Below are 25,494 nucleotides of genomic sequence, written 5' to 3'. Positions count from 1 at the left end.
AACACTCAACAGCCGCTTGGGGCCTGGACGGTGGTTTTGAGCAGGGCCGCGAAGGAACGGCGGCTGCTAAACGCGCCGATCGTGCTACAGGACCCCTTGGACCGGCCTCCCCCCCTCCAAGCCATCCACCTCCGCCATTCCTATCATCATTCCCCGTGTGAGTCGTCTTCGTTTGTTCTGTCCTGGGTATTAATTAAGTCTGTTTAGATAAGCTAGCGATTTTCACTGTGTCTCTAAAATCTTCTGTATATTATTTTCTTATCTTTCCTTCTCCTTGGTTACTTTGAGCGTGTATATAGTAGGAATAAATTTAGTAGTATTTTCAACCTTTTTTTTGTCTTCTTCTTCTTCTTCACATCCGTGTCGCTTTTGTCTTTTCCCTATTGAATATCTGTGGCACGATCCGGCCAACGTTTGGGGATCGGGTTAATCGGGGTAACTGTTAGGCCGCGGTGCCATCCGCTCGGCAAACCAACATCCTTATCCGCGGGCCGTAACAATTGGTGTCAGGAGTGGGATCGGACCCGAAGCGCGCTTAACGCGCTCAAAATTACGAGCTACTGAAATTTGGTTTGTTTTACAAAACCCGAATTTTGAAATCGCGCCATGGCTGGTCAAGGCAACGGGATGTCGGTGGGAGAGATAGACGGGGTAGAATCGACCCAGGACCTCGGGGAAATGTATGTGGAGGAAAGGGAGGAGGAGAAAAATGGCAATGTGGTTGAGGAGGCTTCAGGCGCGCAAAATGGCGCTCTCGCGCACGTGGTTGAAGGGTCCCAAAATAGCGGCGCCATGGAGGGTGAGCCCACGGTGGCGGCTGGGGACGCTGGGCAAACCGGGTTTGACCTCAGATTATTCTTGACCCAACTGAATGCAAAAATGGATAGGATGGGGAACCAGATGGATGCTCAGGGTGAGCAATTGAGGGGCCAAATGAGGGACGAAGCGAGGGGTACCAATGCCCAAATTGGGAAGTTAGACAAGAAATTTGAGGGGTTAGACAAGAAATTTGAGTGGTTAGACAAGAAATTTGAGGGGTTAGACAATGGGATAGAAGGGGTGAAACATGGGTTAACGGGGGTGGAAAATAGAATGGCTGCCCAGGAGAATCAGATAGAGGGGGTGAAAAATGGGTTAGAGGGGTTAGAAAACAAGATGGAAAACAAATTGCGGGAAATAGGGGAGCAATCCGCCCGAGAAATTAAACAAATGGGAGAGCAGATAGAGGAGGTGAAAATCGGGGTAGAAACCAAATTGTATGCTCAGAGGGATGAATTGGGACAGATGAGGGTGGCATCTACAAAAGAGAGGGAGGAGATGAAGGAGGAGATACGACGAGGTGTAAGCGAGGAGGTCTCGGGGGTACGCGAGGAGGTAAAGCGAGGCGAGAAGCGTATGGAAAGAGGTGAGAAATTGGACGGCAAAGTTACAAGGGGGCATAGAGGACCTGACGGAGGAGGTGGAACAGCTGACGGTGGGACAGACGGAGTTAGTGGAGCAGGTTCAAAGGAACACTGCGGTACTAGGAGGGTTAAAAGCGACACAAAACGACATTAAAAATGACATAATAGCGACACAGAGGCAATGGCAGATGGTACGTGAGGGACTGACAACGAGGTTGGACGAGGTGACAGAAGTAATGGAGACGAAGGACCGGGAGGTGAGGACGCACATAGAAACGGTTAAGGTAGCCTTAGAGGACGAAATTGAGGAGACGCACCGGGAAATAAAAGAGGTGAAGCAAAAGTTAAAGGAGGTGTTAGAGGGGGTGAGTGAAATTAAGAAGAGACGGACAGAAACTAAGAGAGAAATACAGGAGGAGGTGATGGAATATGTACAAGGTCGGTGCTCAAATCATGATGATGTGCTCACTACCCAAATAAAGAGTTTGCAGGTGGCGAAGGAGGTGCGGAGACGAGGTGCCAAGGTGAGTGGCGATATACGTGGAAATGTATATGATGTGAGGGGAGCTTCAGTCGGCTTGGGGGTTGATTTGGATCCGGGTGTTCATGAGAGGCCGTTGGTGAAGTGTGCGACAGGTACGGTGTGCGAAGGAGGAGGTGTGCGAGAATGTCCGACTCTGGGGTGTGTGAGGAAAAAGTGCGCGCCGAGGAGTGAGTGTGCTGTCGAGAGTGAGTTGGTCGTAGCGCGTGTGCGAGGGGGCACATGGAAGCGCGGAGTGGGGAGTGTTACAGAGGATGTAACGAGAGAGTGTACACCTGTGGTGAGTGTTACGGAGGGAGTAACGAGAGAGTGTGCGCAAGAGGATGCGCGAGAAAGGTGTGTAACGGACAGGTGCATGAGGAAAGAGTGCGCTGTCAAAAGTAAGGAAGGATGTACACCTGTGGTGAGTGTTACGGAGGGAGTAACGAGAGAGTGTGCGCAAGAGGATGCGCGAGAAAGGTGTGTAACGGACGGGTGCATGAGTAAAGAGTGCGCTGTCAAGAGTAAGGGTGAATGCGTGACCGAGTGTGGTGGTGAGAGTAGTAAGAGTGACACGGAGCGTGAGTTGGTTGTGGCAGGTGAGAGAGGATGTACACCTGGAATGGAAGGAATCACACCTGGAATGGTAGAACGCGTATGGGAATGCACGCTGGAGTTGGTAGTGAGGCACGTGGTTGGGTGTGCGAGTGAGAGCACACCTGTGATTGTCACAGAGGTAACCGAGAAGGGGGCGCAAAGAGGTGTGTTGGTGAGGTGTGCGAACGACGAGTGTGTGCAAAGGTGTGCGGTGGTCAGGTGTGTGACCAAGTCTGTGAGCGAAAGAACGAGTACAATAACGAAGTACGCGGGGTGTACGGGGGGCGTTGGAGCACCGAGCTCGGTGAGGGTGAAAGGGGTAGCGTATGCGTGTGAGCATGCAGGTGAAGCATCGACGGTAACCGGGTTAGCGGTTAGAACGACATTTAGCCGAATCGGGCCCTCGGTGCGCGCCGGGCAGCTTCGCGTGCCGCGAGGACCAGCGGGGATCCGAACCACGGCGGTTTCGAAAGAACCGCCGTACGCGATCCACGCTGGGCCTCCCTCAGAACGGCCGCGTCCGTGCTCCACTAGTCGGAGCGGGCAGCCCAATAGGAAGGGTCATCATGGCGACCCCCTTTTGTTGAGGCGTTCCGGCAGGTCGAGATCGGGCCATTGGATGGCTCCGTGCCGAGGTGGTGCGTGGGATCTCGGCCCGGGTAAACCTCCTTCCCTGCACCGAGTGCCGGGCGTATCCAGCCGCCGGCACCAAACAACCCGCATTCATTGCTCGGCTGTACGAAGCCAAGCTGTAGAAGTGAATTGGCGCACCGAGAGGCACTAGTGAGAAGACTGATGACGAGGATAGTGGTTTTGGCCCCCGAAATTAGAAAAAACAAAATTTGATGATTGGCAAACGATTGGCAGAGTAATGATTGGCAGATGATGGGTAGTGATTGGCAAATTTTTGATTTGTTGAATTTGGATGAGCAAAATTTATAGTGAAAGATACCCGATGTGGGGGGATGGCAACTCTGCCATCTCTCACAGCGGGGGCAAAGGAGCACTAGTTATGGGGTTTATGGCAGTGAAAACTAGCCCGGGAGGGTTTGGATAATGTGTAGGGACCTAGAAGATGACATTAGGTAACGTTAAGATTAGGTAGTGACAATGATACCTGTAGTGGGGACGCAGGTAGATTAGAGTGGATGATAATGACGTGGTATGTGCTTAGTTTAAAGGGAAGACGGGGAGCACTAAGTTAGCAGGGCAGCAGGTAGATTAGATGATGCCGTGTGAGTGTTGGAGGTGTATTCAGAAGTGTATTGTGAAAAGTGTGTGAGGAACAGGTGTGATTGCACAGGTGTGCAAATGGACAGGTGGGTGGAGCAGTGTTTGAGTGAGTGATGGTGATGAGTATTGTGCTGACCAAATGGTCCAGGAAGGAAGGAGGGTGCAGGTGGCACCAGGTAAGATTGCACAGGTGTGCAACAACAGGTGTATGGAGAATGGTTGTGTGAAATACATGGAGTGTGGAATACATGGAGTGTGGAATACATGGAGTGTGGAATACATGGAGTGTGGAATATATGGAGTATTGGAATGGATGGTCGTGGAGTGAGTATGGTGGAAACTATGGAGTGGAGTGGATGGTGCGAAGGTGTGAATGGGGGGAAGGATGGACCCCCATCACGAATACCCGGGGAAGGTAGTGTAAGTGTTAGGTAGAGGGTATAGGTAAATTGTGGTTGGATATTGGCATCTGTGGTGTGGGTAGTTGCACAGGAGTGTTGTGATGGGTGCATTCGTGTTGTGGAAATGGCTGGGCGTGTAGCCTGTTAGTGTGTGTAGTTGGTTTGGGCACTCCACCACTGTGAGGATGTCGGCCAGGTGATGCCGCAGGTGGGCTCTGGGAGCCGGTAGAGTTGTTGTGGATGGGGCCCGAGGATCCGGAGGACGGACCCGGGTAGACCAGTGCCAGAGGGCACCGAGGGGTGACAGAGCCAGGAGGGGCCTTCCCCAGTTAGATAGGTTAGGGTGAGGAGCTAGGTAAGCTCGGGTGGCAACTGCCGTGGTGGAGGTGTGCAGGTGGGTAGACCTGCTGGGAGAGCTGCACGACCCAGCCCAGAAATTGTGCAAGTGCACCGGGAGATGAATCGGGGGAGTGAGACCCCAAATTGAGAAGCACCACAGTTTGGTCAATGGGAATTGGTTTTTAGAACCCATTGTGTAAGTTGGCCAATGGATTGGCAGGGAAAGACACCGGGCAGTGTAAAGTGTTTTAAAGTCATTTAGAAAATAGTTAGGATTGAAGTCTCCTCGCACCATCTGCATCCTCTCACCTGACGTGACGTAACTCCACACCATGCCATGTTTTATTATTTTTATTGTGCAAATGTTTGGAATGTGAGACGCATCATGATGTGGGTGTGACATTGTGCTTTGTTGTTCCATCTCTTCCTCCTTATGAGGATTGATGATGAATTGGGTGATGGCAAATTTTGAAGTAGAGGGAAGAAGATGAATTTGGTATAGGGGGAAGATGTGACGGTAGCGACGGATTTGTAAATGTGTAGATGTTGTAAATATGGGGTAAGGGCAAGGGTAGTGTAGGTGACAGGGGGGGGGGTGACGTACGGTAGGGACGGGTTTTTCTCACTTCGCTCTCCGTACGCACTTCACCTTGCATTGCCTTATTGATGTGTACCCTTGTGACCTTACCCCTCGCTCATCTGTCGTTCCCCCCTTTTGTCTCCCACATGAGGACCTGAGCGCCACTGGGCGCCGAGGGGAGCGTGCGTGAGTCCGCCATTGTACGCCCGGAACTCCCAGAACCAGCTGTCTGCATCGATGCACCACATTATGGACCACATGTCTGTAGCTGAGCACCACTGATGGACCCCATGGGTTGGGGCATGGCCCCTCTGCTGGAACCGGCCATGAAGGCCAGAAATCTTGCTGGCGGACCTTGATCACAGGGCACCGATGCCCCACAGGTGGACCACACTAGTCGGCCCTGTGGGCCATAAATAAAATAAATAAACATGGACAAATTTGGTGCATTTTTTTTAATACAAATAGGCCGCCAGCGAAGGAAGATGACAACATCTGGAAGAGAGCAAATAGCCAGCAGAGGGAGCCGAAGAGCAAGAGACCACCTGCAGGGTTAGGGGTTGTTGTTTTATTTATTTATTATTGAACAGTGATGACTGTGCACCGATTGGTGCTTGAGGGTGCTTTGGTGCATTTTGGGTGCTTTCATGGTGTGTCGATGCAGAGCAGACTGTCTCCCCCCCAGAAAGAACAATCACAGGTCCTGGGTTGCGTTTTGTAAATAAAGTAGCGTCAATTGTAAATAATGCTCCCCACCGTCAGTGTGTAGTTTGAAGACCATTCCGCAATTTGGTTAGCTGTGGGCGTGAGTCTGTTAGGTAGGGTGCAATGGAGCAGCGGGACATATTTATTTATGTTTTAAAACTGTCGCACTCAGGGTCAGGTTAAAAGTAGAGGGAACTACACCTACGTGTCACACTAAATTAAAGTTAAAGGCCCGGGACGTGCCTAAGAGGAGGAGGGTGCAGTGTTGCGGATATGAGGATTGAGTTTTTTTTGATTGTGTTGTATTGTGTAGTAAATGGTTGTGAATTATTGTTTTAGTCTGAGCCCTCCTTGCTCCAGTGTGTATAAAGGTCAAAGGGCGTTCCGGTAGTTAATTCCATAAAGCATACATTGAAGGACACTATAATACCCTTGTTCAGTAGTTTATTTCCTTATTCTGTGTATTAGGTTAAGGCTTTGTCTTCCATTAAAATGACACTCCATTGCACCAAGTGAAATAAGATAGATTCCCTTCATTCTTCATTCCCATTCCCAAAACCTCCATTTCCCCTTTCGTCATGGCCAAGCCTCGATTGCATTACATCCCCTCCAAAACCACCATTGAACATGTGCTCGGGTCGGGGAAGAAAGGCGTGCCCGCCCGTCGTCATCAAGGGCGGAGCCAGAGGGTCGCGCGACCAACCATGGCTGAGGTGAGCACACAGATGGGCGTGTCCTGAAGGCCGGCGGCTTAATCGCCGGAGGTGCTATAAAGGCGCACGCGCAAGAAGTGCGTGGGTTGTGTTGGGTGGTCAGGGGTTGCATTGTGGTGTCAGTGGGTGCGTTGAGGGTCAGTGGTTGCGTTGGTTGCGTTGGGTTGTCGATGGTGAGGAGTGGTCGGACCAAGAAAGAGAAAGAGTTGTTGGACCAAGAGAACATAGAGAACATCCAAGGAGATCATCATCCAGGGAAGCACAAAGCCTGTTGTAGTCCTGGCAAAGCACGCGACATCCACAGCAGCAGCAGCAGCGGCGGCCACAGCAGCAACAACACTCAACAGCCGCTTGGGGCCTGGACGGCGGTTTTGAGCAGGGCCGCGAAGGAACGGCGGCTGCCAAATGCGCCGGTCGTGCTGCAGTACCAGTGGACCTTCCTTTCCCTCCAGCCATCCACCTCCTGCCTGTCCATCCTTCTTGTGTACGTGAGTTTGTTCTGTTTGTTTTGTCCCTGGGTATTTAATTAAGCTCGTATAAGCTAGCGTTGCACTGTCTCTAAAATCTTCTGTATATTATTTTATTATCTTTCCTTCTCCTTGGTTATTTTTGGGTGTAAATAGAAATAAATTATATTCGTATTTCCAACTTTTTTTGTCTTCTTCTTCTTCACATCCGTGTCGCCTTAGTCTTTTCCCTATTGAATATCTGTGGCGCGATCCGGCCAACATTCGGGGATCGGGTTAATCGGGGTAACTGTTAGTCCGCGGTGCCATCCGCTCGGCAAACCAACATCCTTATCCGCGGGCCGTAACAATATATATATATATATATAATTATATATATATATATATATACATATATATATATATATATTGTTACGGTTTTTAGAACCTTCACATGTAAATTTAGTAGTAAATTCCCTTATAAATGACCCCTGTGTACATGTCCCCTTAATTGGCTGTTAATTAAAGATTGCACCTTAGTTAGTCCATGTACAACACGTAGGACACTTTAGGACCTCTCTATAGTTATGTCATTATTATGTGTTCCAGGTAAGGCTGTGTTTCCAATAGTTGACTCTATGTTGCATCAATCAAATAAGATAGGCCCCCTTTCGTTTTCTATCCCAGCGGTGCGAGTGGTTTTCTATCCCGGTGGTGCGAGTGGTTTTCTATCCCGCAAGACGCCATTGGCCATGTGCTCTGTCACAGAGAAGAAGGGGGGAGGAGCCGCCAAAGCACGCACGTGGCACCACCTCGTCATCAAAGGTGGAGTCGGAGAGCCCTTGCCAACCAACCATCGCTGAGGTGAGCCCACCGGTAGGCGTGTCAGCGGGGCGGCGGCTTGATACGGCCAAGGCCAATAATGGGGACTGTGAGGGACTGCTTACGCAGATGAGTGAGGAGAGGCGATCAGATAAGAAGGAAGAGGCACTCGGCGAGTTCACTTGAGATGAGAAGGGGGTCACGCATCGCGAGCGAATGGTATTGAGGGAACGCATTGAGCGACTGCAGAGCGCATTGTTTGCGGTTAATTGAACTGTTCGCTTATTACGTACGCGGCTGAGCCACGAGGGTAACCGCCGAAGCCGGCCTACCGTTGCCCTGGAATAGTCCCATACACGCCAAACGACACGCGGAGAGCTCCAGCCGTTTGGTTCATCTGCTTCGCGATGCGAGTTGGAGACTGGAGAACGAGCTACCTGGACGCCATACCTGAACCATCTCCTCCAGCCATTCCTGCCTGAAATTCCCATTTGTGTACGTGAGTTTGTGCTGTTTGTGTTGTCCGGTAATAAGTAAGACTGTTTAAGGATTTGTGCTGTGTCTTCTACTTCTTCTTCTTCTTCTTCCTCTTCTGTATATTGCTTTCGTTCCTTCTCTTTCTTTGGTTTTGTATAGTTAATTAATAAATACCTGTTCCTCCTCTTACTTTGGTTTCTTTCTCGTCCGATCGTCTTCGTGTTTTCCCTATTGAGTACCTGTGGCGCGATTTCGACAGGACCGCTTATAATCGGGTTTAGTCCTTTGTTAACGGCCCGCGTCGCACTTGCTTCGCTCGGCGCAATCCATCTATTACGCTGCGGCCCGGGCGGGAGTATTTCCTCGCGTACCGGAAGGCGCTGGTACTTAGGTCATAGGAAGAATTGGCCTACTACCCTATTCAGCGCTGACCGGGCATGACGTCATACCCCCAGGACCGGTCGGACGGCCAGCTTAACAAGACAAGGGGATTAACCCCCCCCCCCCTTGCTAACGGGAGTGCCGTCTCCCCTTATCAAGGCTCTCCCCTTATCAAGGGGGGGTTAATCCTCTTGCCCTTTAAGCTGGCCGTCCCGAGTCCTGGAGCTATGACGTCACTTCCGGTCAGCGCTGAATAGGGTGGTCGGCCAAATTGTTCCTATTACCTAATTACCAGCGCCTTCCGGGAAGCGAGGAAATGAGCCCCGCCCGAGCTGCGGATATTGATGGAATATTGCCAAGCGGTTAGCAATCCGCGATCCGAGCCATTAACAAATACTAAACCCGATTCTAAGCGGTTCCGAAATCGTGCCACAGGTACTCAATTGAGAAAAGACTAAAGCGATCGGGTAAGAAGAAACCAGCATATAGGAAGAACAGGTGAATTTAATTACAAACCAAGAAGAGGAAAGGATAGAAATATACAAGGAAGAAGAAGAAGAAGCAGGACACAGGGCAGGCTTACCTATACAGTCTTAACTTACAACCCCGGACAAACAGACACATTCACACGCGATGGTAGCTGGTAGGGGGGGGAAGGTCCAGACAGATGTCCAGGCTCCTCATCCGGTCCCGACTCGTGCCGTGGTGGTGATGGACAAAGGCAGCAGGCCGGCAACGCGCCGCGTGTCGTCGACCGCGAGCGGACGTTACATATATCGGGGGGACTGGGATGCGGCGTACGTAATAAACGTATTTCGTGCCAAACGCTCTCTCTCTCCCGATCAATGTTCGTATAAAAAGGGCAGTTCGTATCAAAAGGCAATCAGTGCCGCTCAATAACTCCTCGCGCAGTCCGTGCGAAAAGGAGCCCACCGAATGAAGTCCCGTAATCACGATGGTCCCCTGCGCAGTCCGTTACAATCGAGCTCCCTCACGCAGTCCTTGTGCAGTGGGCGTTCCCCAGTGAGTCCGTGAAAGGGCGTGGCGCTCGCGCTTATATAATGCGCTCAAAGATCAATCCGCGCGCTTGGAAACCACGCTCGCCAGCGAGCTCACCTCAGCCCTGGTTGGCTGGTAAGGGCTTACCGGCTCCGCCTTTGATGGCTCGTTGACAAGCCACACCTTCTTCCCGGGGCTCCGCCCCCTTCTTCCTCGAGCTTGACCGCGTGGGTTAATGGCGTTTGTTTGAGCAAACGTCAGCTCAACGCAGCGAACGCTGCTGGCAAGCAGAGGCGCGTAATAGAATTGGGAGAGAGAGATTTGAAAAGAAGCGAATGGGGCCTATCTTATTTGATTAATGCAACACAGATTCAACTATTGGGAACACGGCCTTATCTAAAACACATACTAATGAAATAACTAAAGTTCCTATGGTGGCCTACGTGTTGCATATGGACTAATTAAGGGTGCGACCTTTAACCTTTTAATAATGGAATATTTACAAGTATTATTTACAAGTGAGGGTTCTAAAACCGCAACAATATATATACAGCAATACCCTGGCCTACGTCATTAATTGGTTCCATAAGCCGTGACGCAACTCGGTTTTTGACGTAAACCGGGTGTAATGTCTTAAAAATGCCTTAAAATGAAGACAAACACCGTAAAACTAGAGTAAATAACTGGAGGAGGCTGCGGCTTCACCCTGAATCTTTGCCGCTCCCCGTCGGGAGTTCCTCTGTTGTTTTCTATCAGTCGGGTCTTCTCCTCGAACGGGGTGACCGGCACGGACGTGTCGACCGTGAGCGGGCTTGTGTGCCGAGTGGCTCCGCGGCCCGCTTCACCACGGCGTGCTTTACCCAACGTGTCCGAGCAGTTTCACCGGTGGTCGTGTCGTGTCATCTGACGAACGAATGAGCTCAGGGTTCCGTGAACCCGGCCGCCCCGGAGATCGACGCTCGCCTCCGAGTCGTAGGCGTGCCCCGTCTTTCCTCGAGCGGCCGAAGTTGCGTACTTCTTTTTTTTGGACGATGCGATATACGCAGAAACGACGATGTACAGGCAGGCATTTGCAAATCCATGCACATGTGCACATGCACACATCGATCGGTTCGTCGACGCCGGATGCCGGCGAGGTGCCCGACGAGGCACCCCGGCTCGAGGCATGACACGGTCGTTCGTTTCACATGGGCCATGGGCCATGGAGCCTGACCTCGTCGCGCACATTACACACTCTGCACGGTGACGTGACGTGACATCTGCCACGGACGGTCGTCCGAGCCGGCATCGTCATGTTTCGCCGTTGCCACGTTACGTTGGTTGTTTTACACAGTAAAGGAATAATCACAAAAATACCAGCGAAAGGCAAAGCAAGCACGCGACTGCAGCACAGGACAAAATGCATATGGCATCGCCTTTGTTTTGAATGAGAACCAGCAGCTACGCGTACATACAGTATACTGTACGTACATTTTTTTTTTTTTTTTTTTGCTTTTTATTGTATTTTAAATTGTTTTTTTAGCTTCTTTTATTGTTAATTTATGTACTATTTTATTTATTTTAAATATATTTTTAACCCTCCTATTATGATGAAGGAGTGACGTAAAGTCGCACATAATGACGTTCGCTGAACTGAAATTTACTCCAGAAGAGTGGCGTAAAGTCGGATTTGACGTAGGTCGAAATGGCGTAAAACGGGGTATTGCTGTACACACACACACACACACACACACACACACACACACACAGTCGTTATTTATTATTTTCAAAAAAATACGTTGGTGTCTGTCCGTCCATCCGTCCATCCTTCTGCCCACCGAAAATGTGTTGGGGCACATATCTCAAAGGATATATACATTGAAACTAGCTGAAATTTGGAATAATATATATATATAGATTATAGATATATAATTGGGAGATTAAATCAGATGCAGATGTAGCTTCAGGACATCGATCTTCAGGATGTCCTGAAGCTACGCCCGCGTCTGATTTAATTCCCGATTATTTATTTAATGCAAATGAGACGCCCTGCTCATACTGTGGAGTTTCTTCTATTTCTCAGTTATATATATATATAGATATATATATATATATATAATTATATATATATATATATATATATATATATATACATAGATATATATATATATAATTATATATATATATATATATATATATATATATATATATATATATATATATATATATATTGTTACAGACGTGGCTTAGATGTTATTTACCGAGCGGTTTGGTATGACCACGTCTGCACAAGTTACCCGATTATACCCGAACGTTGACTAATCGCGCTACGCTAGGTCAATGAAGGAAAAGACACACGGCTGGGATTAAAATGACACGACACCATGGATACGGTTCTCAAGACCTCCGGAGGAGATTATATTCGTTCGGAAGGTCAGATTACAGGGACGAGAGGTACAGCATAGAAAGACAAGCACTTAGACACAATCTTATATTAACCCCAACAGACGACAGATAAACGGGACAAAAGGCTGACTCACACGGGGATTGATGGCTAGGAAAGGCAGGATCGATGGCTCCAGGTGCACCTGGGCTCAGGGACAGAATCGACTCGGTCCGGTCCAGAGATGCGGGAGGTCTCACAGCGCTCGAGGTAGTGACTTGCTCTTCTTCAAGCTGGGGGCGCATCTGACCTCACATCCGGTGAGTCGCTTCGTATATCCGGCGGGGAGTGACACGCCCTCGGCTCGTTAGCTCCGCCTCATGGAATCGGCACGTTGCTTCTCATTGGGTGCGTGCGGGGGGTTTACCAGGCTCCGCCCTTGACGAGGAGCTGACAGCCAGCCCCTTCGTGGTAACCCCGTGGAGCGCATGGTCATGGCGGCTAACCGAGCTGGTGGGAGGACGCACACTCCCCCCCACGCGCCGTGGTTGTAGTTGTTGTTGTAGCTGTAGTTGTTGTTGTTGTTGTTTGGGGAAGAAGATGGAAGGAGGTATGGGAAAGGTCCTAAACTCACTACTGGTGCCATATAATCACATTCTGGTGCAACGAAGAGTCATAATTAATGGAAACGAGTCCTTAACTGACATAGACTAAGAATAACTAGCAAGATGTCCGAAAGTTGTCTACGTGTGATGCGGTGGACCTGGCACGACATTTAATGGGGGAAAAAGGGGAAGGTCGGTTCTACAGAGTGTTATTTACCGGCAATGGGACTAGGGAATGGGGGATTGGGGATAGTTGGGGAGTATTGGGGAAATAGGGGAATATTTACAAGCGGATATGGAGGCCAAATTCCATATTCGCAACATTGCACCCTTCTCTACCCTCGGGGCGTCCCGACCCGATAAATTTTTACCTACTTTAGTGTGGCACGCAATGTAGTTCCCTCTACTATTAACTCTACCCTGAGTGCGACAGTTTTACAGATATTCACAAATGAGTAAATATGTCCCCCTGCGACGTTGCACCCTTCTCCTCACAGAAACACACCCACAGGATAACCGAATCCGGAAAGAATCCTCAAACTAAACATACAGCCGGTAGGGAGCATTATTTACACAAGACTACGCTGATATTTACACTACGATCCAGGACCTGTTTTTGGAGGAACACATGCAGATGTTATGCATAGAGAGAGCACGCATGCTAGCATCGATACACCAACCCACGAGTGCTCTGTGGCCTACGGCCTTTAATAATGTGCAGAGCACCCCTTCCAAGCATCAAGCACCACCCCATCACACAGTGAGCACCATCCGGTGCACCAATAAAGTGTCTATAAATCATTGTGTGGTGTCGCAGCCGGCCGATGTTCTGCCGCTGGTCTTGCCTTCGTGTGGTGCACTTGGTGTTCTTACTTCCTTAGAAAAATAAAGAAAGGCGCCAACCGCGTCCATTTCTTTATTGTGGCCGTCAGGGGGCTAACTGTTAGTGGTTCACCTTGTATGGCATAGGTGCCACGTTGACCCATAGGTCCATCCATGGGTGGTGCTTGGCCGCAAAAGAACTGCGGTCCATTGTGGGTGGCCACAAACATTGCGGTCCATATGGTGTATCGATCCAAGCAGCAAGCAGCGAAAGTGCAGGCCCACAACTGCGAAGCCAGCACCTCTCTCTCCTCTCTCTCTACCCCAAAGCCAGATCCTCGGAGGTGGGAGACAAAAGAAGCAGACAAGTGAGTAAGGTGGTAAGGGCGCAAAAGTGCACGCAATGCAAGGTAATGCACACTGGGGGCACATGGGAACCAGGTGAGACAGGTACGTTCCTACCGTACGCTCCCCCCCCCCACCAGGTAACCTACATGGCCCCTCCCTTACCCCTTACTGTATCCACAAAACACAACACTACCCATAAACATCTACTTTACAAATCAACAAACATCCCTACTGTCTTCCCCGTTCCTCCCATATACCAAATTCGTCTTCTCTCCCTCCTAACCAATCAAATTTGCCATTTTCAACTCAACATCATAATTTGCCATCTCCAACTCAACATCATAATTTGCCATTACCAATTCATCATCAGTCCCTCCTAGGGAAGGAGAGATGGAATCACCCCAATGTCTCATCCACGTCGTGATGCGTCTCACAATCCACACAGCAATTTCATTTCCTGCAACAAAACAAAGAAAACACAGGTGTGGAGTCATCATCATCACCACAGGTAAGTGGCTGCGTATGGTGCGACAGGTTCATCAATCCTAACTATTTCCTAAATGACTTTAACAACTTTACACTACCCGGGGTCTTTCTCCGGCCAAACCATTGGCCCTCTTACACTATGGGTTCTAAAAACCAATTCCCATTGGCCAACTGTGGTGCTTTTCAATTTGGGGTCTCACTCCCCCGATTCATCTCCCGGTGCCCTCGCACAATTTCTGGGCTGTGGCGTGTACCTCTCCCAGCGGGTCTACCCACCTGCACACCTCCACCACTGCGGTTGCCTCCGAGCTTACCTGCTCCTCACCCTAACCTAACTACCTGGGGAAGGCCCTCTGGCGCTCTCCCCACTCGGTGCCCTCTCTGGCACTGGGCTACCCGATCCACACCCGGGATCCTCAGGCACCCACTCACAACTACCGGCTCCCAGAGCCCACCTGCGGCCTCACCTGGCCGACATCCTCACAGTGGTGGAGTGCCCAACCAACTACACACACTAACAGGCTACACGCCCAGCCATTTCCACGACACTAATGCACCCATCCACAACACCATTCTGCAACCGCACCACAAATGCCAATATCCAACCACAATTTACCTGTACCCTCTACCTAACACTTACACTACCCGCCCCGGGTATCCGTGATGGGGGTCCACTCTTCCCCCATTCACACCGTCGCACCATGCACACCACTCCGTACCACTTACTCCAACTCTCTCCACACACCTGTACTTGCACACCTGTGCTCTCACACCTGGTGCCACCTGCACCCTTCTCTCCCCAAGCGCATTTGCGCTGATCCACACACTCACTACTCACACACTGCTCCACACACCTGTCCAGTTGCACACCTGTGCAATCACACCTGGTGCCACCTGCACCCTTCTCTCCCCAAGCGCATTCGCGCTGATCCACAACACTCACTACTCACACACTGCTCCACACACCTGTCCAGTTGCACACCTGTGCAATCACACCTGGTGCCACCTGCACCCTTCTCTCCCCAAGCGCATTCGCGCTGATCCACAACACTCACTACTCATCCACTGCTCCACACACCTGTCCAGTTCTCACACAGCATCATCTGAACTACCTGTTACCCTGCTAACTTAGTGCTCCCCGTCTTCCCTTTAAACTAAGCACATACCACGTCATTATCATCCACACTAAACTACCTGCGTCCCCACTACAGGTATCAGTCACTAACTAAACTTAACGTTACCTAATGTCAATCTCTTCTAGATCCCTACAATATAACCTAACCCACCCGGGCTAGTTTTCACTGCCATACACCCCATAATCTATTGCTCCTTTGCCCCCACACATGGGAAGGGTGGCAGGGATGCCATCCCACCACATCGGGGGTCTCTCACTACCAATTTTGCACATCAAATTTCAACAAATCAAAAATTTGCCAATCACTACCCATCATCTGCCAATCACTACTGCCAATCCCTTGCCAATCATCAAATTTTGTTTTTCTCTAATTTTGGGTCCAAAACACTAACCTCATCACCCAGTCTACTCACTAATACCTCTCGGTGCGCCAATTCCTGTCCAAAGCCAGGCTTCGTAAAGCCAAGCCATGAATGCGGGTTGTTCTGTGCCAGCGGCTGGATGCGTCCGGCACTCGGTGCAGGGACGGGGGCTCACCCGTGCCGAGATCCCACGCACCATCTCGGCACGGAGCCATCCAATGTCCCGCTCTCGACCTGCCGGCACGTCTCACCAAAAAGTGGTCGCCATGACGACCCTTTCTATCGGGCTGCCCGCTCCGCCTAGTGGAGCACGGACGCGGCCGTTCAAAGCGAGGCCCAGCACGCACCGAGGGCCCGATTCGGCTATAAGTCGTTCTAAACTCTACCCCGTCTAACGTCGATGCTTCACCTGGACGCTTACACCCCGCAGCCCGTTCCTTGCTCACACATCCAGCCGTGCTCATGCTCCTCGTACCTTTCCTTACACACCCAGGTACCCTCATTCCACTCACAGCCTTGGTCACACACCTGACCACCGAACACTTTGGCACACATTCGTTGGTCGCACACCTCACCAAAACACCTCTTCGCGCCCCCTCCTCAGTCACCTCCTCTGTGACAATCACAGGTGTGCTCTCATTCGCACACCCAACCACGTGCCTCACCACCAACTCCAGCGTGCATTCCCACTCACGCTCTACCATTCCAGGTGTGCATCCTTCCATCCCAGGTGTACATCCTCGCTCACCTGTCACAACCAACTCACTCTCCTTGTCACTCTCAATACTCTCACCTCCATTCTTGACAGCGCACTCACCCTTACTCTTGACAGCGCACTCTTTCCTCGTGCACCTGTCCGTCACACACCTTTCTCGCGCACACTCTCCCGTTACACCCTCTGTAACACTCACCACAGGTGGACACTCTTCCTTACTTCTGACAGCGCACTCTTTCCTCATGCACCTGTCCGTTACACACCTCTCTCGCGCACACCCTTGCGCACACTCTCCCGTCACACCCTCTGTAACACTTACCACACCGCGCTTCCATGTGCTCCCTCGCACACTCGCTACGACCGACTCACTCTCGCCAGCACCCTCACTCCTCGGCGTGCACTTTTTCCTCACACACCCCAGAGTCGGACTTTCTCGCACACCTCCTTTTTCGCACACCAGACCTGTCGCACACTTCACCAGTGGCCTCTCACGAACACCCGGGTCTATCTCGACCCCCAAGCTTCTTAAATCCCCTGGCGCATCATACGCACGACCATATTGGTCACCACTTACACCGGGTCCTCTTCCTCTTCGCTTCTCCTCCATCACCTGCGAATCCCTCATCCGGTTAATGAGCACATCATTACGATCCGAACACAGACTTTGGACCAATTCTTTTACTTCCTCTTTTATCTCTTTGTTATCCCCTCTCCGTCGCTTCTTAATTTCGCTCACCCCTTCTTCCACTTCTTCTAATTTCTGCTTCACCTCTTTTATTCCCCGGTACGTCTCCTCAAGCTCATCCTCTAAGGCTACCTTGACCGTTTCCATGTGCGTCCTCACCTGCCGGTCCTTCGTCTCCATTACCTCTATCACCTCGTCCAACCTCGTTGTCAGTCCCTCACGTACCATCTGACATTCCCTCTTTGTCGCTATTAAGTCGTTTTTTATGTCGTTTTGTGTCGCTTTTAAACCTCCTAATACCGCAGTGTTCCTTTGAACCTGCTCCGTTAGTCCTTTTTGTCCCTCCGTCAGCTGTTCCACCTCCTGCGTCAGGTCCTCTATGCCCCCTTGTAACTTTACAGTCCCCTTTCTCACCTCCTTCTCCATGTGCTCCTTACAGTGCCTCACCTCCTCGCGCACACCTCCGACCTCCTCACTCACTCCTCTTCTGATCTCCTCTCCCATCACTTGCATCTCCTGCCCAGATGCCACCCTCATCTGCTCCATTTCCTCCCTGTGAGCATCCAGTTTGGTTTCTACCCCATTCTGACCCCCTCTATCTGCTGCCCCATTTGGTTAACTTCCCTTTCCGCTTGGTCCCTCATGTCCCTCAATTTGCCTTCCATACTGTTTTCTAACCCCTCTAACCCATTTTTCACTCCCTCTATCTGATTCTCCTGGGCAGCCATTCTATTTTCTACCCCCTCTAACCCCTTTTGCATCCCTTCCATTTGATTCTCTTGAGCGGCCATTCTGTTTTCTACCCCCATTAACCCCTCCTGTATTTCCTCTAATCTATTGTCTAATTTCCCAAATTTCTCGTCTAATCCCTTAAAATTATTGTCTAATCCCCTAAAATTATTGTCTAATCCCTCACCAGTACCCCTCGCTTCGTCCCTCATTACCCCCATTTGGTTTCCCAAGTCATTCCTCAGGTCTTCACTTGTCCGGACCATGAGCGCCTTTATTTGTTCCATAAATAGGCCCCAATCCATCGGCGGCGCTGCTACGGTCGCGGGCGCGGTGACCAGCGAGGCGCCATTTTGTGCATTTGCTACCCTCGCTGCTTCGCTCTCCTCACGTCCCTCAATTTGGTCCTGGACCGACCCTGCCTCACTCTCCACTACCGGACCCCAGCTGTCTTGGTCTGCCATAGCGCGACTTTCAAAATTCGGGTTTTTATTTCCGTATAACAAATTCAAATTTCGCCGTTATAATTTCGCGCGGGAAACGCGCTCCGAATCGACTCTACTACAAATTTGGGCCTAATAAATTTAGTCCCGGGTCCGAATCCCACTCCTGACACCAATTGTTACAGACGTGGCTTAGATGTTATTTACCGAGCGGTTTGGTATGACCACGTCTGCACAAGTTACCCGATTATACCCGAACGTTGACTAATCGCGCTACGCTAGGTCAATGAAGGAAAAGACACACGGCTGGGATTAAAATGACACGACACCATGGATACGGTTCTCAAGACCTCCGGAGGAGATTATATTCGTTCGGAAGGTCAGATTACAGGGACGAGAGGTACAGCATAGAAAGACAAGCACTTAGACACAATCTTATATTAACCCCAACAGACGACAGATAAACGGGACAAAAGGCTGACTCACACGGGGATTGATGGCTAGGAAAGGCAGGATCGATGGCTCCAGGTGCACCTGGGCTCAGGGACAGAATCGACTCGGTCCGGTCCAGAGATGCGGGAGGTCTCACAGCGCTCGAGGTAGTGACTTGCTCTTCTTCAAGCTGGGGGCGCATCTGACCTCACATCCGGTGAGTCGCTTCGTATATCCGGCGGGGAGTGACACGCCCTCGGCTCGTTAGCTCCGCCTCGTGGAATCGGCACGTTGCTTCTCATTGGGTGCGTGCGGGGGGTTTACCAGGCTCCGCCCTTGACGAGGAGCTGACAGCCAGCCCCTTCGTGGTAACCCCGTGGAGCGCATGGTCATGGCGGCTAACCGAGCTGGTGGGAGGACGCACACTCCCCCCCGCGCGCCGTGGTTGTAGTTGTTGTTGTAGCTGTAGTTGTTGTTGTTGTTGTTGTTTGGGGAAGAAGATGGAAGGAGGTATGGGAAAGGTCCTAAACTCACTACTGGTGCCATATAATCACATTCTGGTGCAACGAAGAGTCATTAATTAATGGAAACGAGTCCTTAACTGACATAGACTAAGAATAACTAGCAAGATGTCCGAAAGTTGTCTACGTGTGATGCGGTGGACCTGGGCACGACATTTAATGGGGGAAAAAGGGGAAGGTCGGTTCTACAGAGTGTTATTTACCGGCAATGGGACTAGGGAATGGGGGATTGGGGATAGTTGGGGAGTATTGGGGAAATAGGGGAATATTTACAAGCGGATATGGAGGCCAAATTCCATATTCGCAACAATATATATATATATATATATATATATATGTATATATATATATATATACACTCGTATATATGTATATATATATATATACACTCGTATATATATATATATATATGTATATATATATATATATATATATATATATATATATATATAATATATATATATATATATATATATATATATATATACTCGTGTATATATATATATATATATATACTCGTATATATATATATAAAGGTGGGCGCGATTCGGAAAATTTTAAGTCCGCTTACCGCTTATCCGCTCCGCCAGCCCGTGTAGTCCGATTCGCTTATCTGCTTCAGCGGCCGAAAATCTTAGTCCGCTTACCGCTTATCCGCTTATCCGCTTCGATTCGATTTTTTTAAAGCGCTTCGACGTTTTAAAAGCGATTTTTGACGTTTCTAAAGGGAATTTAATGCTTTTTAAGCCTGAATAGCCATTTCTAACTACTACAAAGACAAACAAAGCTTTTAAGATCAAAAATATACATTTTTATTTAAATAAAATTTATTCAAAATTTATTGAAATAAAGTTTTCCACTCGACTCTACTCTACTCTACAGTTAATTTAAATATAATTTTAATATATGCAAGTTACATTAAAGAAAAATCAATTTGCCCGTCCTTTCTTTGACAAGAGAGTCTACTAGTCAACAGACCTGGCGCCGGCCATGTCCTGGAAGGACGTGTGGCGGCCGCGTCTGCTGCCGCCGTCGAGGGCCGCCTTGAGGTCGTTGTGCTGGGACTGCTGGTTTGCGTCGCTCGTGTGCCTGTCCCTGGCACTGCCGCTGGGCTGGAGAGTCAGAAATCTCTCCATCTTGACGTTATTGCCGCTCTAGCGTCCAATAAAATATTCAGTTTTCACTTATTATTCACTTAAATAAATATTCACAATTCTAGAGTAACGGCTCAGGCTAACAGCTGATTTGGCGAATCGCGATGCGCTTTAATTTTTCGGTAGTCCGCTTACGCTTATCCGCTTCGGTTTCCGGGGGTTGTTCCGATTCGCTTATCCGCTTCGAAAACGTTAGTCCGCTGCAGCGGATAAGCGGATAAGCGGACTTTCGAAGCGGACCGCCCACCTTTGTTAATATACTAGGGCATGCCCGTACTATATATAAGCTAGGACGTGCCCGTACGTGGGTGCCCGTTCCTTGCCAAAAAAAAAAAAAAAAAAAATTTGTGTAGGGGTGTGTGTGTGTAAACATCCTAGGGCGTGCCCGTACGTGGGTGCAAAAAAACATGCGTGCAAACAACAACAACAAAAAAAAACTTTGAAACCACGTGGCAGTAACGACCACAGAACCCCCCCCCCCCCCTCTATTTACATGAATGGTTTGGTCCATTCGCAACGACCACAGAACCCCCCCCTCTATTTACATGCAATGGTTTGGTCCATTCGCAACGCCAAAGCGAACGGCGAACGGCTAAATCGCCATAGCTCGGTAAGTACTTGTCCGATTAATTTCAAACCTTGAAAAGGCACATCCTCGGGTCCTCAGCAATATACCTGGCAAGTTTAAAGTATATCGGACCCGTGGTTGTCGAGAAACAGCGGTCACAGACAAACAAACAAACGTACAAACGTACAAACGTACAAACGTACAAACAAACACACAGAGATTACTGGAATTATAGATAGATATATATATATATATATATATATATATATATATATATATATATATATATATATATATATATATATATATATATATATATATATATATATATATATATTGTTGCGGATATGAGGATTGCATTTTTTTTGATTGAGTGTATTGTAGTGGTAAATTGTTGTGTAACATTGGTTGGATATGGCCCCTCCTGCCTCCAGAGTTGTGTAAAGGTAAAAAGGGCGTCCCGGTAGTTATTCCATGAAACACAACATTGCAGGACCCGATAAAACCCTTGTTCAGTAGCTTATATCTTATTATGTGTTTTAGAGTAAGGCCTTGTCTTCCATTAAAATAATACTCCATTGCACCGAATCAATTAAGAATAGCTCCCCTTCAATAATTCCATTTCCCAGCCAAACTCTCCATCTGCGGGTAAAGCAGTTCACAAGCGTGGGGTGCACGCCCTCTCATTTCGCTGCTATAGTGAATATGTGCTCCGTGCTCTGTTTGAACAGGAGGGGCGGGGTCGCCCGGGAGAGGCAAGCCTAGGGCGCGCCACCAAGGGCGGGGCTGTTCAGCCCCATGCCCAAATAAGGAAACAAGCCTGTGGCTCGCCACGAGGGGCGTGCCGTCGGCGCCATGCCCAAATAAGGAGACAAGCCCGTGGGATTACCATACAAGGTCACGAAACAGAGCACGGGGGGAGAGGGCGGTACCAAAACCGAGGAGGGCGTGTCAGCCCCGCGCTGGAGAGAAGTGAGAGGCAGGGAATACGAGCTGAGCTGCGTGGAGAGGTACACGACAAAGAAAGGGTCCAAGAGAAAGCAGAGAAACCTTTACGAACGAGTTGCAAAGAGATACGGCAGATGAGTCCAGCCCCGTTTCAACCAGCCGCGTGAAGCCCTGACGGGGCAGCGAGTGACGCTGCCGGCGTGCGCTGTAAAGCCGAATACCAGGAGCTGCCGGCGTGCGCTGTAAAGCGGGATACAAGGAGCTGCCGGCTCCCCGCTTCCCGCCCGGAGTGGACCTGCTCGCTGTGCCCTGTGATCCCACCTGCTCATCCTTTCCAGCCATTCCTGCCTGCAAGTTCCCCATTTGCGTACGTGAGTTTGTTTTGTTCGTGCTGTCCTGGGTAGTAACTAAGTCTGTATAAGCTAGTATTTTCCCTGTGTCTCTAAAAGCTTCTGTATATTATTTTATTATCTTTCCTTCTCCTTGGTTATTTTGAGCCTGTAAATAGTAAATAAATTTAGTAGTATTTTCAACCCTTTTCTCGTCTTCTTATTCCTTTTCTTCACATTCGTCATCTTAGTCTTTTCCACATTGAGTATCTGTGGCGCGATACGGCCAACGTTTGGGTGAATCGGGTTTAGTCGGGGAACAACTGTTCGGCCGCGGTTACCTCCGCTCGGTAAAAATAACATCTAATCCGCGGACCGTAACAATATATATATATATATATATATATATATATATATATATATATATATAATTTAGTTTTCTTATAGAAAAGAAGGGGCATTCCATAGCTTGTATAAAATGTCGAACAACAGAAAAGAAGGGACATTCAAAAAAATCTCAAGTGCATGCTGTACTACCCTTGTGTTCTGAGGAGGAACCAAGTAATGCTCTAGAAAAGTTCATTTAAAGGGGTGCCCTACATCTGGCAAATAAAATACATTTACTTCTTCATGCAGGTGTATGAATCAAATTGGCGGCAAATTTTGTTGTGATTGACTAAATAACGACTGAGTGCATCGGCCGCAGACACCCAGATGTACAGACAGAGAGACACCAAATTGCGTATTTTTGTATGATTAGACAACTTGCGGATGCGTTTCGTTTAAAAAAAGTTAAACAGTAAGTTATGTTCACAAGTTATGTGACGATTATGTGGAATTGCACATTGTAATTGTTTTTCCAGGAAAGGGCATGAAGTTAGTTGCCAGATACAGAAACTATACAAGCCTTCTGAGAACTGCTGACTCGTACAGCTGTGAGGACACAGACTGCGAAGGCCTCGAAGCCATTAATGATATGAAGGTGAATCAAAAATTTAACAGAAGTGAATATCTTAAAGCTTAAGAATCATTTTTTGCCTTGTTGACGATGACTTCTTATTTAATTCAAAGATGGCAATGTATTTTTTATTCTTCTTCTTCTCTTTTACTAAGCAACATTTGTGAAAGCGCTAGAACACAGAACAGATCAGAAAGCAACATAACAAAAGGAACAGCGGAAAGAGAAGGGGGAAATGCCAACAGCAGGGTGGAAGGAGAAAATAGAGGGAGTCGGACAAACATCGGATCCAAGGAACGATGAGGGGTCTGGGAGAACACAAGGGGTGGTCAAGATAGTTACAGATGTAAAATTTTGGGACAGGTAGAAAAGACAGTTATGGATTGGGGATGACCTGAGACGGTGATGAGCAGCAGTCTTGAAGACATGGAGGGAAGAATGAAATTGAAGAGGATGTGGAAGTTCGTTCCCCAGGCAGGAAAATAAGAGGAACGAATGAGTGGAGTTGAGCAGTGATCATGGATTTAGGTCGTTTCACCAGAAAAGGGTTGATGGTGGACCATGTGAGCTCTGCAGAAACCTTGAGGGGACAAAGCACGTATAGAGCACAGGGTGCAAGACCAGAAAGGAGGTGGAAGAAGACAGAGAGAACACCGACCTTTAATGGCACAATTATGTGCGACCCCATCGGATTCTGGAAGCGAAGCAATAGTTTAGCCAGATTAGTGGTTCGATGGAAGACCTCTTATGAATGACCGAACGTAGTTGCCCAAGGAATGGCGGGAGTCTGTCAGCTGTCGGCTCATGGATTTGTTTCCATGAAGATAGAAGTTTTATTAACACTGAGAGAGACAAAATTACTTTTGTAAACCCCATCTTGTGTGACGCCGCCCTTCATTTATGGTCTCGAAATGGTGGCACAGAGAGAGTCAACAACAGAGGTTGTAGTTCAGCGAGAACAACTGGGTCCAGAGGATTGCGGGAGTGAACAGCGTGGATAGAAGGAGGATGGATGAACTGAGGGAGGAGATTGGTGAAATTCCAACTGAGATGGGCTGGACATTTGGTGAGGATGGGGGAAGAGAGAATGGCCAAGACAGCGGATAGGTCGGAGGAGCAAGGCAGGAGGAAAAGAGGTATCTTCGATCTTCCAGCTATGCGCAGATTGAACAAAGGAGACGCTGCTGCTCATTCCTTGCAAGTTTAACTCATTTAACAATCGCAAAAGTCATTTTTAATCAATCTGCATCATCTATGCATCTTTGCGGACGTTTTTGTAACCCCGAAATGCTGGTACCGTGGCCGATTCGACACGTTGTTGGGACATACCATGATATTATCAGACAGTGGGCCAGTATATCCTCAGGGTATATTCATATTGAAAAACTAAAGACACATAGAACACCGTACCCCGTGCAGTCTTGAGAGAAAAAGGACATGGGCGGTGTCTGCGAGTGGCAAATTTTGATTGGTTGCGATGATGTAAAATGCAAGTAAGAAGAAGAAGAAGAAGAAGAAGAAGAGGAGGCTGAAGAAAAAGAGGAAGTGGTGGAGGAAGAGGAAGTGGACGTTCAAGTAGAAGTGGAAGTGGAAAAAGTGGAGGAGGATGAAGGCAAAGTGTTGTAATTCATGATTTTACCTCTATAAACGTTTTTTTGTGGAATTCCAGTTTATTGCTCAAAATTATCTTGAACCATGTAGGGCTGGGCTGTTGTTTATACTCGCAACTTAGCTTGGGTACAGTATTCATGACACACACCACAATTGCATTTCATTTCAGGGTATTTTTCAGCTTTAAACGCATAACTGTCCCATCGTAGGATTATTCCTTCAAACTATTTATCTACCTACATTACTCTGGGTTTTATACACAGTGGTCTGGGTCGGATTTGAACCACCCCCATAACTCCTGTGATGTGTTACAGAAAAATGCATGTATGATACTTGGGCCTTCCTGTGTCTCCACATCGTACATGTTGCTGCGGTGAGTGAATCGGACACTTTGTGCAGAGCGGTGGTTAAATGTAAGATTATTTAATTTGGGCCTTGCTTAAGCAGGTGGTGCACCACCACCAACTCTTGTCATCCCCCATCCCTACCAGCAATCTTTTCTACCCCCATAAACCTGATCAAACCAAACCGTCTCAGTTGCAGGTTATTTTTGTCCTCTCCTCCTTCCTCTGCATATTTTTCCTATTCGTTCATTCCCTTGCTTGTTGTGCCCAACAATGCCTCCAAATATGCCAGTGTGCCCAAATATGGTCCCCAATGCCAGT

The 25,494-nt window shown here is 48.8% G+C and overlaps 1 protein-coding gene across 3 annotated transcripts in view; it reads left to right on the top strand.

Annotated features, from left to right (window-relative positions):
• The window catches only part of LOC137427898 (guanylyl cyclase C), a 219,445-nt gene that overhangs the window by 24,973 nt on the left and 168,978 nt on the right, over nt 1-25,494 (top strand). For all 3 annotated transcript variants that reach the window (XM_078777647.1, XM_078777646.1, XM_068117705.2), the window contains exons 2-3: nt 23,124-23,242; nt 25,144-25,202. In XM_078777647.1, coding sequence (XP_078633773.1) covers nt 23,132-23,242; nt 25,144-25,202 — 170 coding nt within the window. In that variant the 5' untranslated portion in view covers nt 23,124-23,131. The remainder of the gene's footprint in view (nt 1-23,123; nt 23,243-25,143; nt 25,203-25,494) is intronic.

This window comes from Myxine glutinosa, chromosome 5 (genome assembly GCF_964187855.1).
Source record: "Myxine glutinosa chromosome 5, kmMyxGlut1.1, whole genome shotgun sequence".
Classification (NCBI taxonomy): Eukaryota; Metazoa; Chordata; class Myxini; order Myxiniformes; family Myxinidae; genus Myxine; species Myxine glutinosa.
Note: the sequence above shows the minus strand (reverse complement) of the source record. Positions and strands in the feature narration are given on the sequence as shown.